Below are 16,503 nucleotides of genomic sequence, written 5' to 3'. Positions count from 1 at the left end.
GTCTTGTGGTTTCTCCACACTTTTATGTAGAAAAGGAAAACTATGTAAACTGTGAGAAAACAAAATTATATAAACATTTCACTCGAGTAATGCAAAACCACAGTAACCTCAAGCATCGGGATATAAACATGCAGAAAACAATGGGTACTGCTGCTAGCGGAGGCTAACCACAATGAGGTCAATTTGTCATTATTTACACTGGAAAGCTGTGATCGCTCCCAGTATGAGATCATTGCAACTATAACCCCGTGAAGCATGCTTCCACTTAACCTTGGTGCAGCGTGAGGCTTCAGGAATTTAATGGGATACAATGACCCTGAACGTAATATGATATAAACTGACAGAATTCTGAAAGTTTCCCTTTTTCACGATAGTTGATGCGTCTGAATTAAAATATATGTTATGAGTTGCCAGAAACATCATAGCTTCACTCAGAATAGTAAAACCTCTGTAGATTTCTGCTCTATATTACTTTATCCAAGTCAGGGTTGTGGCAAGACCGATGATGGCAGACTATATCCTGGACAGCTAATCACAGTGAAAACATCGAGGGAGACAAGCATATTCACATCTATGGGCAATTTTTGGACTGTGCGAGAAAACTCAAGCACCCAGAGAAAACTCCTGCACTAATAACAATGAATACAATTTACCTCCTTTTACTTTCTTTACCTTTGGATTTCCCAGCCTCAGAGAGAAGGCAGTGGGAGATGGTACTCAGATATATGTGACCACACGAATACACAGGCGCAGGACCCCCGTTTGAACAGGACACCTGGTTACTTATCAGATTATCTGCTGTTAAAAACATTTAACGTACACAGATCAAACATTCACAGTAAAACTGCGTGCTTTGGATATTTAAATACGGTCTAAAGTGAGCCACTTCACTATTATTCAGCTCAACAACTGCCAGTTTTCTATTACCACACATTGTAATGATGCGAACGGCTTGACAGACGACTCTTAAGCTATATGTCTTCTGGCAAGCCAGGAAAAAAAAAAAAAAAAGTTTATAGCTTTTCCTAGTACAGTATTTATTTTTCTGCCGTTGTTGCAGGTTTCTGATGCCCCAAAGGCAACACTGGACACTATTTGAGTAATATTTCTCCATTTCGAACTGGGCCATAACATTGCTTGATTGTTCTTTGATTGTTTCCAGCCCACTTCATGAGCGCATGGTGTGCCTGCCAGTCCTTGTGGACTGAATCAGGACATAATGGGTTCATTAAAAATCGCCAAGACTGCTGGCATTGGGAGGAATGATTAGTGAGATAAGCAGGGGGATATGAGCTTATTGGAACAAGAGGTGGCTCACCAAGATTAAAAGCCTTTTCCACATCACTGCCATTTTCCCTCCAATTCAGCAAATCACTTAATTGAAATTCTTTTAATTTTCTTTTTAATTTTCTCCTCAAAACCCCTGCTGGAATTGCAACTCCAAGATGAATGGAAGACTGAGGTATGGCTGTGAGATGGATTCCATTACTCTTAAAGTCATTCACTGTGTCATCTCTGAGCTCCTTTGTGAAACAATTATTGGTAGAAGATGAAACAGTTTCAGAAAATTGAATAATTCAAACAATCGTCTGAAATCTACCACTGTGGTTACCATATCTGCCAATAATTGCTAATTTGAAAAATGTAAAATGCATTGAGCCAGAAAAGTAAGTAAAGTTAAATTATTCTATTGTTATTGCAACTGTTTGTGTTCTTGGTATAAAGTCATATTTTTGACAAAAACAGAAATTGAAAAGCAGGCTTTTCAAAGTCAAATTATAGCCGAATATATCCCCTGCTGATCCAGAGAACCCTCGCAACACTCAAGGGCACCACCTGAAACATGAGTTCCCACTAGTTGCAGAGTAATCACGCAACTGTAAAATCCCACATCAAACATGTCGCGAACCTGCTCAGAGCCAGATTTCATGGCAATAGGAACGGGCAAATCGGAGGTTGGCTGCTGCCAGTCAAAAACGAGTGTGAGGGCTTTGTAGTGTGATACCCTGTCAAGAGCGGTGCAGTCTCTGTGGTTTGTAGCAAGGGCCTTCAGAGAGGCTGCACACAGGATGAGAGACATAAATAAGTCTCCTCTGTCAGTGGAAACCACAAAGCTGTCAGCTCCAGCCCTCTCAGGCCTACAATGCAAGGCCCAGCATGCAACCAAGACAGGAAAAAAAACAAAACAATTTGTTTGTATAAGTCATGTTAGTGCCATACCAGCCTGGACCAGTTCATAAGCTATAATGTTTTTGCAGAAGAAAATCGACAAAAGCCATATAATGTGAACAAGCTGTGCCGTTCTTATATTCGTACTGATGTGCACGAACAGGCAAATGCATATTGTATACGCAGAAACAAAAGAAGAATCTGTTTGATTAACTGAATCAGCAAACCGTCTCCTTCCTTGAGTCAGTCCAGAAGCAGCCACAGAACACTGTCAGCAGCATCTTTAGACAATAATACCTCTAAAGTCTCAGCCATGATGTGACAGGCTGAACGTGGTTTAAGTTCAACTCTCTTCTGGCTGACGAAGGCAGAGGTGATGAACATGGTTTCATCAGGTTGAGAGAGCTCAAATGGTGAAAAAGCTCAAAGTCTTCCAGAGATCTGATTCAATCCGTCTGTCAGAGGAGGATAAAAAGTGTCTGTGCTGAAGCAATCCACTGCTCAAATTCTATTGTCATTGAAAACGGCCGGCACCAAAGTGGGTAATTATTCTGCAGTATGTAATGTTTATTTTTTTCCCCCTCTTCAACAAGACTTGTGTAAATTGCTCCTCTTTCCGGTCTGGTGCCAGTGCTGTATAAATGGCAGGCTATGAAAACATCTGAGGATATTTAATACAAAAGAAATGTGTCAGAGATGGAGAGAAAAGCTGTTCTAAACTGTGTCTGGAGAGTGAAGCGAGTTCAAGTGAGCTCTGGGTGTTGTGAAGGTCGCGGCTCAGACAGTCTGTCCGTCTTCATTACATCAACTCTTGTTTTATGATATATAGGACAGCATTTCGGACCAAGACCTCGGTTATGAATGTGAAAGCGAGGCTGACAGCATATTTAATAACCGTCATGCTTTGAACTGCACCCAGACTTCCTGCCTGGAGCCAAACTACACCAAACCTCAAACAATATTTCATCGCTTTGCATCAAGGAGCCATGAGGCGGCGACGCTCACAAACACAAGCGCAGGTGTTGACAGGAATCTTCACTGCACTCCAGGAGTATTAGACGTGATAACGGGACCGATTACACTTCAGACTATAAGCAGACACAGGATGATGCAGCGTTCAGAAGACCAGATATCAGTGTATCAGCTTGACAACAGGCCAGATGTAGGAAGTAACTAAGTACAAAACAGTTGTGAAAGCATTAGAGCTAGGATTGAGTCCAGCATCCTTATCAGGATCAAGCGGTTCAGAAAATGAATGAATGCAATTAAACTCTCTATATAGTCCAAATGGTTCATGTTATTTCAATAATCTTTGTTTGCCATAATGGGCCTGTTTTATTTAAAGTTTTGAAAAGCTCCTTCACGTCGGAGTGCAGTGAAATCTCCCAAACTCACAGCAAAACAATCCCAGCAAATAGAATTGTATGTCATTCGAAAACATTGTTTACTAAGCCATGTTTGTGGTCGTGATTATAATTGAAAATTAAGGCCACAATGCACAACAGATGTGTCTTTGTGTCTTTGGGAAACCTAATGAGACGTATGCAAATTTATTCATACTCCAAACACACCATTAAGAGCTGCACCAGTGCAATTAATAGAATATATTTACCATTTAACACTTCAAAGACAGCCATTTCTATAAAGGTTGTGATTTCTCGTGTTTTTTTTTTTTTAATGGTCTTCAATGCTGCAGAGCCAGATTATTCTCATTTACATTTTATTGTTTGTGACATTTCAAAAATTTATGAGACAGGTGGGTAAAAAATATGGCACGGTACCATCTTGCACTGATGCCTCCCAGCAAAAAAAAAGGAAGGCAAGCGACATTCTCAACTTATAACATGAACTTTTGGGTTGTTATGTGTCGGGACAAATACTCCGCAGAAAAACTCGAGCATGAAAGCACCGAAAAATCCCACAGCAAGACAGACATGTGAGATAATCAATAGAGTTCCCATTGGAGAATGAAAGCCTGCAGTATAACCTTATTCTTTGAGAAAATCTTGTCTCCTCGGTTTGAGGTTTGCCCTCTTCAGATGAGGAAGCAGAATTACTGTGCATCAAAGGAAGAAAATCGCGCCAGAATTGCCAGAATACTTTGGCTCTGTATCCTCCAGATTAGATTTGATGTCCATCAAAGCTTTTATGAAAAACTCTATCAGTGCTGTGCACATTACAGACAGAGTGCTTTTTATCCCTCAACTGTGAACAAATCTAATCCGATGACTTCGTGAAGCAGTCAGGAGAGACTGTTACCCGTGATTAAAAATAGGAGCAAATCCCATTGATTTGTTTCAGTAGTAGACACCGGCTCGCACGTTAGCCACTGAGTTTATAAACTGTTAAAAGTCACTGGGAGAAATCTGAAGTCGTATCAAAAAAAAAAAAAAAGTCCTATTTTTCATGGCGCTGTGTTTGCAACTCAGTGTTTCTGAGACAACGGCATGTTTTCCTGCACTTTACTTCAGCCCACTCTGGTCCACCTTTTGCTCAAGCATGAGGAAGCCATGAAAGCAGAAGACACGTATAAACCTCATAGCAACACTGCTTTAGCTATGCTGGCTGAGCAGGGACAGACTCTGGTGTACTGTCAAAGTTCAGCACATAAATAGTAATTCAGTGCTCCGGGCGAGGAGAACACAGGAGTGTACCAGGGACCACTCTACAGGGCGACAGCTTCTTAACGGCCTCCACTGAATGAAAAATAGGAAATACAGAGTATACAGAGTGAAGGGGAAGGCTGGGTGCATCAGCTGCTCTCTTTAATATGTCTGGGATAAGGAGAGGGGGGAAAAAAACCCTTTGTCAGCCTATTAAATGAGAAAGAGGAGCTACAAATCGAAGAACCTCGAGCTCTGAACTGCATTCGGGCTGTAATGAGGAAGCAGGTGAATGTCTGGGATTTATGTAGCCCTGTTTATTGATTCAAAATTGAAATACAGTGTATTACCGAACTAAAATATGTCACATTGAAGCATAGGCTTAACAATGATTTCACAACACATGCAAGAGCTTCAGTGGGGAAAAAAAAAGGAAGGGCGTCGTCACATTGCATTACGAACACGGCGACACTGAGATTCGCTGAGGTTCACACTGATTAGGCGACACTATGGAAAACCCAGCTGTATGGAATCAACCTGTGCAAACAGCCAAAATCAACAGCTTTACGCAGAAGCAGAGAGGCAATATCAGAGATGGCTCTGAGAGAGTGTAATGGAAAAGGACTTGTTCTGTCACAGCCTCTCATGGTGATAGAATGCCACATGCTCCCTCCTGACAGTGTGATATTGGCTTGGCACGAACTTGATGAATGCATCAGCCATAAGTCAGACCAACCCCTACCATTCCGTACGACTGCACCTTCTCAGATGTTTATGCCAGGGTATACAGACAGACGCTGCATAATAGGAAAGGGACCAATGACGGAAATAGGATCATGGGAAGCAGGCAGGGCCAATTCCTATTCCAGCAAGTTTTATTTTTTTTTCAAATTGAATATTATTACTCCGAAGTTTAGACGAGCGGCGGGGCATTTGGCCGGGGTGACTTTGCAGCACCACCCCTTTCTTGAGAGAACGGAGCACGACTTCCTGGTGCTGGGCTTTGGCAGGAGGTGAAAAGAAAGAAAAAAAAAAATGGGGGGATGATGGGGGGACTTTCTGTGGGCAGGTGATGACCTATCCGAGACCACCTGGCTTCCTGCCAGGGTCAAGCAATTAATGCTGCCCTCCTTTGATTACTTCAGACAGCCCGAGGATGCAGCAGGCCAGCAGATAGCGTCCGGTCTAGGAATCGCTGCACCAGGCAGGGAGGAGACAGCTCCGACGAAGGTTCAAGCTTGGGTCACGTTGTTAACAAACACAGGCGTTATAAACATCAGAAAAAAAAAATAAGCTGCTTTGCCCAATTATTTTTTCATTTGCATATAAATATGGAGTAAATACACCGAGTTGTCTTTAGGCCTTTGTCTCTGCCCACAACTTCACCAAACGCCCCTCTTCTGAATCTTTCATCTAACAACTCGCTGAGAGTTGAGGTGTGAGGAGCTGGTTGGCTTCTAGATAATATAACTTTATTAGGGTATTTTTTTTAGACTAAAAAAACAAACAAAACAAAACAAAACTGAACTGTGAACAAAGGTGCAACCCACTAAATCAGCTTATCAAACCTTCTGGTCTTAAAGCCTTCACAGAGCTGGAACTGCCTGCTCCATGCATCACCCTCTTCACAATTCTCTACCTTGAGGCTGACCTCGGTGCCCAGACTTATCTGGAGCTCTGCTGAGTTACAACTTGCACCGCTCCTGCCGCGCCAGCTTCGTCGGCTGAGCTCCACGGAGACGGGTGCCCTTGTCAATCAGTGCTGTGAGGATCATCAGCGAAGTCAAAAGCAGCAGTCAAACAATGACATGATTTAATCAGTCAGCATTCACAGGTGCGATCGAGGCGTAACGGAATCACATGGGGGGGATGATACCTGTGACCCACAGGCTTGACACGTCTCTATTCCTGCAGCTAAAGAGAGGACTCCAGTGGAAAAAGGTGAACTGCACTGAGGATTGGAGCTGCAGAACCTGGCATGACTTGAACTGAAACCACAGTTTCAACCGTTAATACGATTTTGGAGAGCATTGACACTGGTTTCCCTTATTTGCTAAATATACTAGTCATCACTGAACAGATCTCCGTCTTTTCCTGCTTGCTTGTGCAGGACCTGTAATATGACTTTAGGAAGATAGAAGAGACTAAAGACAGAAAGTGTGTTCAACTTGACTAAAATGTATACAGAAATAAAACCTCTGGATTAAATAGCGACATGTGTGACATGACATATGCAAACATTAGACTCTTTTTCACCTCTCTGGTTGCGGCAACCCTTACTTCTGAATACAACCTTGGGCAAAAAGTGCCCTGATCAAGTAATTTATGCTTAGAAATAAAACATTGACTTTCAAATGCACCATCGCCTCAAGCCAGGCTTTGAGGCTGATTTGATCCCCCTTTGAGATGGTGAGAGATATGGCCCATTCCCCCTAATCACATGCCAGAGACCGTGCAATCACACAGCAACAGCTAAAGTAATCACTGCGGTGGTCCCCACCCTCCTTCCTGAACTGTGCCTCAACCCTCCGACATCGGCAGCACAGGAAAGTTCTGCATATGTGCCCCTCATACGGAAACAGACGCACAGCAGTCTGCAGCCAGAGACTCTTGTGAAAGCTTCGTCGATAAGGTGGTGGATAATGACCAGCTGTGACCAGTGAAAGAGTGGTCACCTCATACGGCTACAAAGACTTGAACAAGAAAGTTGGGTTTGATTTGGTGCCTACCTGGCGCTTGCCTGTAAAACCTAACAAACTCAACAAATGTAACAAATCCTCAGAGGTTTTATTCGGCATTCTTCAAAATACGAAACAAAATAACAAAAAAAAAGTGATTGTTCTTATCGAACATAAACAAACTGCACAGAGGAAAATGTTGCAGCTGATGACTATAAAGAGCAGAGCTCTTCTGAGGAATCATGCAGCTTACTGTGTAAATGCAGGACATGTTTAATCTGTTGTTTTCCCATGAAGTGATTGTTCTGCTTAAGACCACTGAAGTTTCTACTATTGAAGTGGGTTCATCCGCTTTCTGAAGAATACAATAAGCTCGGAAGAACCACACCTTTACTCAGATCTGCAGCCTACTTCAAAACAAAAAAGAACTATTATGGTTATTTGACAAAATCAGCCACTGCTAGATATGAAGGGCATCATTTAAAACGCAGGGAACGGCTGAATTAAGACTGGCATGTTATAACTCCGTAATGTTACAAATAAAATGCAACCATCAGCTGATTTTAAATGTTTTATGCAAATATATAGGTTTTGTGTCAGTTACTGAAAACTTAGTTTTAATCATGATGGGAAAATCTGAAGGCTGAAGATTCAAATCAAGACGTGAATCTTTTAAATCTTTTATTATAGATATAACACTGTGAAAACAAACCACAGGATCAAGCCAGATACTGTTAACCTTTTGCAAAGCAATGCAATATTGTAACATATTAATATCCAATTTCTTGCTATAATATGAACATTTTGTCATTGCGGCATAGTCTGAAACTGTTGTACAAAAAAAAAGTTCCTACTTGTTTGGAGTAGCCGAGGGCTGTTAACTCTGTGCCGGCTGACCTTCTACATCGCCTCAGGATTTTAAATACATGGTCACAGAGAGTTGTTGAAAATATCGGTGTATTGCTCTTCTCTCATTAATCATCACCTCATTATAATGAAAAAGGGACCAAACGGCGCCCTGCTACCCTGACCTGGATAAAGCGGTATAGAAGATGTCTGGATACATAGCTAATTCAAAAAAAAAAACCCGAGCAGCTGTGTTTTTTCTCATGTGAATAATATAAGCATCTGTCCTTTTCCACATCATTATGCTTCTGTGATAATACAAGAAACAGACTACTGTCAGCCACGTATCGACCTCAGAGGTAAATATATACACTGGTTGTCGGTTTGAGTGCAGTGGCAGCGCCGATCAAGGTTACTTGTAGGTTTCGTGCTTTACGGTTCCGAGAGGACTGCGGCGTGGTCATAATGTTTTTCATCTGCCTCTGCGGCCCACAGATAGACTACATAATTAATGTGTGACGAGCTTTCTTGTGACAACACAGCAGTGTGTGGTTGCGTTGTCTGAACTGGCGACAGTCAGTAAAATTAGCTTGCTGGGTTATGTGCTGCATTTCCAGGAGTATACACCGAAGAGACTGAACACACACACACACACACACACACACACACACACACACACACACACACACAAACACACACATGCAAAACGGCTCCACAGTAAAGGTCTCCATGCCTCAGCGTGAGGCACCGCAGTGTAAAATTGCGCGCAAATAGAGTGAATGAGCTATTTGGACTTTGATGAGTCTCCTGTCCTCCTCTGAACCAATAGCTCGACCCGGTCTCCCTTTATCACGGTGTGCCAGCCTGCTGCTATCTTTGCTACACTAAATCAATTAGCATGTCATTAAGATAGCTTGTTCCAGCACAGTAAGCATGGAGTGGGACTACAGTATCTACAGGAGCAGAGAGACGAACTCAGAGGGCATCATATCTCAGTGTCCATGTGTCGGAGCGCGGCGGGCCGAGTTTATTGGTGGGCTCCGCGCACCTGGATGTGAGAGGCATCAGTTCCGCACAACTAAATATCAAGGCCTTTCTCTCAACAAATGAAGTGTTAAACATGCTTTTAAAATTGCGCCACAAATCCGTATTACCCATAAACACAATTGTTCATTATTTCATGGGGCATGTGGTACTTAATAGTTGGTTTTGTTATCTTCAAAAGGTGTTGCAGCGATTACGTTCAAAACATTCTTTTAGTGCTCTTCCTTGTTATCACAAACAGCTTTTCAATTATTTTCTGAGAGTGAGATGAAATCAATTCTGCGAGCAGTGTTTTATTTATTCCTCAGTTAATTCTCTTCAATTGAAGTGGGGACAGAACATTAAACAGCATTTAATAATTCTCTCTCTCGCTCTTTTTCGCTCCCTCTCTCAACACAGAAGACTCAAAGTCACCTCACATCAGAGAATAAGGTGATCATTCGGTAATTACCATGAGGAAAGCAACACCTTGGTGTTTGGACATAGATAGAGACGATAGGCTTAATCCCCACTCGTACAGAGCAGATTTCTCTCTGAAGGCAAGAGCTCAATCAGAATACCCAGATAAACACTGAAAATACTGTAGCATTTTCGGCTCACGATAAACTTTTCTTTATCTCTGACAGCATGAGCGCTTAATCACAACTGCTTTCCCCCCCCCCCCCTAAAGATAACTTAAAGAGCCAAAAGTTAAACACTTAAGAAATAACTTTCTCGGGTGTCAGTTCAGGAAATCGGACGTATCATCTTCAATCGATTTAAACACTGAAACTACTAGTATTTAACTACACCAACTTGAGGTCAAAGGAATCAAAGAGCACCCATCATATTATCCAGAGTGAGCCAGATAATAAAATTCTCAGATCATAAAAGCTATAAAAGCTCCATTCTCCTGCCTTGGGCCAAATGGCTGCCACTAATGTATTAGACTACATGGTATACATTAGCACTGGTGCCAGGAAAGTAATTCACTGAGAGAAAAAAAACTAATAAGGCATTCAAACTCTCTCTAAAGAACCTCTGGAGCCAAATGAGCAGGTGTTTGACAGAGAGGTTGAAGAGACAGTACAACTCTCGAAGGTCAAACTGTGCGTCTCTTGCCACACAAGAAAGCGTTCGATGCAGACTCCAGTGTTCAGTCATGTTTGCAGCTCCTGATCAGGCTCCATCTCCCCGATGCTCTCAGTCACAGCGAACAATTCAAAAGGGCTAGACACAGACTTCAAAAGAGCATCGCCGGCTTTGAACACCATGCCAGTCGCTCAAACCATCAGTGGCACATCAGAGTCCTCCAGGCATGTGCAGAGCAAATTTGTGCCCCTCTCAACTACAGATGCAACACTTGGCAAAGACTTTCCACTGGATACCAGACAATAAAAATACCATGAAGAGGCAACGCGGCAACAGAGAGCAGGAGTAGCGCCCCACTTAGTGCTTGTTTCAGTTCCAGTAGCGTTCAGTTTTCAGAGTGCTTTCCCATGGAGGGCCTGTTTCACCACTCTGAGCTGCTGCTTTCACTCCAGGCTCAACACCAACCTGTCACTGGAAAACAGTGGAGGATTTGGGAACAGTTCAATCTTCCAGGAGCATTTATTCAGTTACACTAACTATTTATTAGTGTTTTATTATAACAACACTGTTTTTGTGTCATTTTACTGTCTGTATAAAGGTGTGTTCATGGTCTTTCACACCAGGGATAAAAGGAAACACAACTTTGTTCAAATATATCCTGACATGATTTTTAAATGAGCTAAAGCAACAGCATGTGGCAGCAAGAGCTGTAGATCTGAATATCAAATAAAGTTTGATAAAAAAAAAAATGGTGAAAATGTTAATATTTCAAAGAAAAGAACAAATTAATTAAATGATAAGTTATTCAGTTCATTTATGCCATTCATAAATGAAGATTCAATCATAGATGATAATTAGAGCTAATAAAACACATATGGTGAAGCTAATCCAACATGTCTTTTGTTTAGTATAACACTACTAAAACGATATACTACTACTACTAATAATAAAATGACATTCATTTGTGGATTCAAAGAGAAAGGAATTTGCTACAGCTGAACGTAGAGCACGAACATTTCATAGTTTAGCCTTTCAAGGAAACACATTTAATAAAAGAAAATTACTAAAAAAAAAAAAACACACACACACACAGTCTGTTCAGGGCTAATGGAACAAATGATACTGTGAAAAAAAAAAGGATTTGCACCTCTGTATCTTTTTAGTCCCCTGGGGAAAGTCGTCATAATTTTAACCACCATGTATAGAATGCGATAAAGAAGCTGTATGTGGTTTGCTTTCTGCTTACCAGGTTTTTTTAGATAAAGCATCTTACAGTGTACACAAATGTAATTGACATTTTCTAAAGGTGAACCACTTCAGCATTATCATTGTAACAGCAACCATCCGTCTTATTCAGCTGCACGACAATGAATGTCTCCATGCTGTCATGTTATAGCTCCATCTGCCACGGCCCTGACAGTCTCACACACTGATATCTATTCACAGAGAGAAACACAATCATAGAAAAAAAATACAAAAATCCTATTTATTCCTAATAGCCACTTGACATTTGTCACGAGTCTCCAGTCTTGGCTTGAGATGGAATTTATTATCAGGTGTCCTAAATGACAAATGCAACTAAGGTAAACAGATCATTGACAGAGCAGGAAACGGGATGTAAACACCTGTTTTGGGAGCATCATTGGCACATCGGAGTGTTTAATACTAAGGCCCAAACCAGAGTGATGTTGAAAGGTGAATTCTCCACACATCAATTCTGTCCTGAGCTGCACAGAGCAGCAGAGCTTATTACAGACTCTCAATCTGTCTCAAGTGTTCAGACTGTGTCAGTAGTGCCGGGCTGCTGGGCCCTTGAAACGCTTCATTAAAAAGCTTGGCCATCCAGAGCACATCCGTGGCAGCCAAATAAAGTGTCAGACCACATTTTTCATCTGCAGATTAAACCTATGTAAGCCCGAATTAAACCAAATTAGATGTGAAAATGAGAAATAAACCAAAGCCAGATGAGTGGTGGGGGATGCGTGCTGTGCGAAGGAGCAAACTGCTCAACTGCCATAAGGGAAACTGGTTGTGTTGGATTGACTGCCAGAGTTACTGAAGCCTCTTATGCATTTTTGAAGATGCTACAGTCTCCTGGTGTGGCGTTTACACAAGCCCACACATTCACTTTCATTTATTTGTGTGGCAGATGCATGGAAACGCAGGCCGACCTCCCTTATTCCTTCATCTGTTGTGATCTAAAAGATCGTTCCTCTACTCAAATCTCTCAAGATTAAAGCATCTGCTGTCCCTGACCACAGCGAGGCTGTTTCTTCTTCCACAATGGAAGTCTAGGTGCTTTCAAGGGAGAATTTCATGCTGGTGTCGGGGTCCTTTGTGTGCAAGTGCATCAGAGCTGCACTGTGCTGGCCCAGGAGATAAACTTACTGCTAATCAATCACAGTGTCCTGCTTTTTCATTCTATCCTCTCGCCCCATCTCCCACACACGCCGTTCCACATGCCCTCTGCTATTTGATGTAAGAGTCCTCAGAGCTCAGAGCCTCTTGTCTGCACATTTCAATCAGTGGACAATTACAGATCAATGGCTGTGTATATGACTACAACCTGCCAGATACAAATGTATCTCCACTGAACAAGACGTGTGCAGAACAACACACACACACCGCACTGGTGTGTGTGTGTGTGTGTCTGCTTTCGGAGGGGGCTGTGTTGAGGGACGATGGTCTCAACTCTGTCACCCCCAGTGTGTTAGATCCTCAGCCAGCTCATTGTGCCTCAATAGCAGAGTATCTTTCCCAAAGCATGTCCCTTATCATGGCCCTGAAATGACTTGTCTCTGCGGACAGCCTCACAACACAGGCTCCTCGTGGCCTCGCGCGCAGAAATGGAAGTGAGCGAGCAAAGCAATCTAGCTCCATTGTTCCCCGCAAGATAAACTGGGCAACAACCATTCCATTCTCTCTCTGAGGTTGCAAAGCAATGTGCAATCTACGATATGAGTAACTGAAGTGATGGCTGAACTTTTGATGGGAGAACACTCTATCCTCTTGTGATCGACTTCGAAGAAAGCAACGAGCTAACACACTGTTCAGAACTTTATATTCATGGTTTTTACTCAGATTCCGACCCAATGACTTTATTATAGTCAACAAGTGCATCGTTTTTTTTACGAGCTGACGGAGCCTGAAACAGAGGCATGTCAGCTGTCAATTGAATAAAGCCATCCACGGTAAATTGCAATAATCAGACAAAACTACAGGTATCATTTATGCATTTGAATTGCAACACAATGCCAGCAGAGCCGTCATTCTGTGCCTTCAAGCATTGTAAAATTATAGCGGTAATTTGCCTGAAATCTCAATTTCTAATAATTTTTTCCAATAAAAAACTCTGCAGGCATAATTACATTAAAATGATATCTATTACGTTATGCAACCTTTTTTTTTTTTAAATAGAAGAGTAACACAGCACCAAGCAACGGTGAATGAACTGGAAATCAGAGGGAAGGCTTCCTCCTCTAGTGCACATTGATCTGCGTTTCATTGGAAGACTTTCCAATGTAAGGATAATACGGCTGTGCTTCTGGCTAAAATATATCATGTCACTCTCTCTCTCATCTTTTTAAAGGCTTACTCACTCTTGGTTTAGTTGACTCAGTGACCCACTGCTTGCGATCGTGGAGCTTTGCCAAGCAGGTAACTGTAGTAGATATCTGTGTTTCTCCACCAAGAGTAAAATTTTCCACCTAATCTCTCCACATCAGTCAGTGCATCACAAAACCGTGTCTTATGAGTGACAGAGGAGCCTCCGCATGGCGAGCAGCAATCTCGGATGTGCAACAACACAACCACTAAAGTCAGTTTTGCACATTAGCTTGTTATTTACAGTCAGCAATAAGCCATAGAAAACCTTCTTCACGCCAGCGAGCTGATGGATTCCCCAACTCGACGTTACAGGAATCATCAGGCAGAGAACAAGTGCTGCAAACACGGCACATCAACGGCAAAGTAATCTCGCAACTCTGTATCATTTGGCTGCCTGTTCACAACATCCATAACACCAGCTGAGGGATGCTGCAGCACATCAAGCTGTGAGCTTTATAAAACACCTCAATCCACAGTGATGGATTTAAACAGTGTCACAGTAAACAGAGATGACCCCGAAGGTTACCATCACTCACTGAGTCACAAACTGATAAATGTTGCGTAAAGATTTAAACAGCATCCTGACAGCTGAATAAAACCCTGTCATCACAATACAAAAATAGAGTAGACTGGTGAATAGTCTTTTTAACTTAAGATACATACAATAACGCTGCTGAAAAAAAAAAAAAAAAAAACCCTTGCGTAATTAACACATAATTACTTAAATTGCAATTGGCCCCAGATTTAATTTAGTTGTCACAGCAGTTTTCACATGGATTTTAACCCTGTTAATTAGTGCCAACAGATTTCACAATAATAACCTATTCAGTGTTAACACACTGAATGCAGCCTTAAAAAAAAACCAAAAAAAAAAACATTTTTTTTTGAGTACTGCTTGATAATTATGTAGAATTTGAGATATAGGTTATATAGTACTGAAACCAGGATGAAGTGGCAATGTCAACAACAACTATGTTTGTTTTTCTCACAGAAATCACCTCTGGAATAAATATACCTACAAAAGTGAATATTTTGGAGATAAAACTATTAACAGTTGCCCTTAATGAAGATGGATATGACCATTTTTGTTCTGGTAAGCTCCCGGAGGTAATTGTTTTCTCTCGTTAGTCACATTTCTATATTTCTTTGTGTGTGTTTAGGATGACAGTGTTTGTCCGCCAAATAAACAGTGGTCTTACACTAGGCGTGAGCTTTTCCACATTATTGTAGCTCTCGGCCCGTGGAAGACATAATTAGAATTTATCCAATACAAAAACCAATTTGAGATTATTTCATTTGATGTGTTTATGTTCTTCTGGGTTTAATAGCTCTCCCCAGCATAGACCAATTAAACAGTCAACAGACCATTTAAGGCCTGATTAGTCTCAGACTGGTTTTTAATTTGATATGCACACAGACCACAAACTAAATGGTTGATCAAGCAAAGCAGGTGCATAAAATGCCTGTCTGATACAGAAATGCATGACAATTAGGATTCTCTGTTTCTGCCGTGGTTCAATCATCGCTGCTCATTGCGAATCAGGTGGAGTACGAAACACACTGCCTCAGCCAGTGAATAAGTAGCTTCAGATTGACAGCTATTTGTTTTGAAGATGCATTATGCTGGCATGACCCTACCTTATCAGGGTTCTCTTCGATCCATTTCTTCACTGTGGTCAGAGCAATTTCGGCTGCGGGCTCGTTGGGAAAGCCTAGAGAGAAAGAAACCGTGTCAATACCAGTTGTATCCAACATGCAGATACCAGAGGGAGACAAAAACAGACAGACAGGCCGACAGACTGATACCTCCACAGGCAACAGCGTTCCTTCTAAATCAATGGAAAGCAGCACAAGCTGCTTGTCTCTGCTCGGTAAGACCAGCTGTCTGATAAACTGTTGTAGATGTGTGCTGCCACACACGGTGATGTGAAAGTACATGAAGACGCATCACAGGTGCAAAGTGTAGAACCAAGCAGCGTGTGCACGCACGCATATGTAATCACACCCTTACTCATTACCACCCCGAGCCAACTGATTAATGTTTTGTCTTTGTGGGGGAAAATTACACTTAGATGTGTGATCAGTCACTCTCCCCTATTTTATCAACTTGCCAGAACGAATATGCCGTAAATCCGGGGAGACTAGAAAGCAATGTGACTAGCTACTATTTTAATGACTACAGTCGTGTCAGCAGAAGAGACTGGAAACTGTTAACAGAAGGTATCGATGGAAAAAGTAAGATTGTGATTTTATACATTTTTAATGAGGCCGAAGACTTTACTGGATGCTGATCTCAAGACTATTTGCAGCCATTGAAGAGAACTTAGCAAGAACAAACAGTTTAGCTTGAGCTATTGACTATAAAAGCCCTGTTACAACTACAGAGCATATATGCTATTACTAGAAGAGCTGACCATCTGTTTGATCGCACTGTTTTCAGTGTCTTCAGTCTAAAGTACTTATGGCTGAGTTTGGTCCTCCATGAC

At 41.8% G+C, this 16,503-nt stretch overlaps 1 protein-coding gene across 3 annotated transcripts in view; it reads right to left on the bottom strand.

Moving 5' to 3' along the window:
- The window catches only part of macrod2 (mono-ADP ribosylhydrolase 2), a 410,420-nt gene that overhangs the window by 71,244 nt on the left and 322,673 nt on the right, over positions 1–16,503 (bottom strand). For all 3 annotated transcript variants that reach the window (XM_030105906.1, XM_030105907.1, XM_030105908.1), the window contains exon 8: positions 15,656–15,729. In XM_030105906.1, coding sequence (XP_029961766.1) covers positions 15,656–15,729 — 74 coding nt within the window. The remainder of the gene's footprint in view (positions 1–15,655; positions 15,730–16,503) is intronic.

This window comes from Salarias fasciatus, chromosome 13 (genome assembly GCF_902148845.1).
Source record: "Salarias fasciatus chromosome 13, fSalaFa1.1, whole genome shotgun sequence".
NCBI lineage: Eukaryota > Metazoa > Chordata > Actinopteri > Blenniiformes > Blenniidae > Salarias > Salarias fasciatus.
The sequence above is the reverse complement of the archived record's forward strand: the minus strand, read 5'-3'. Positions and strand labels throughout refer to the sequence as shown.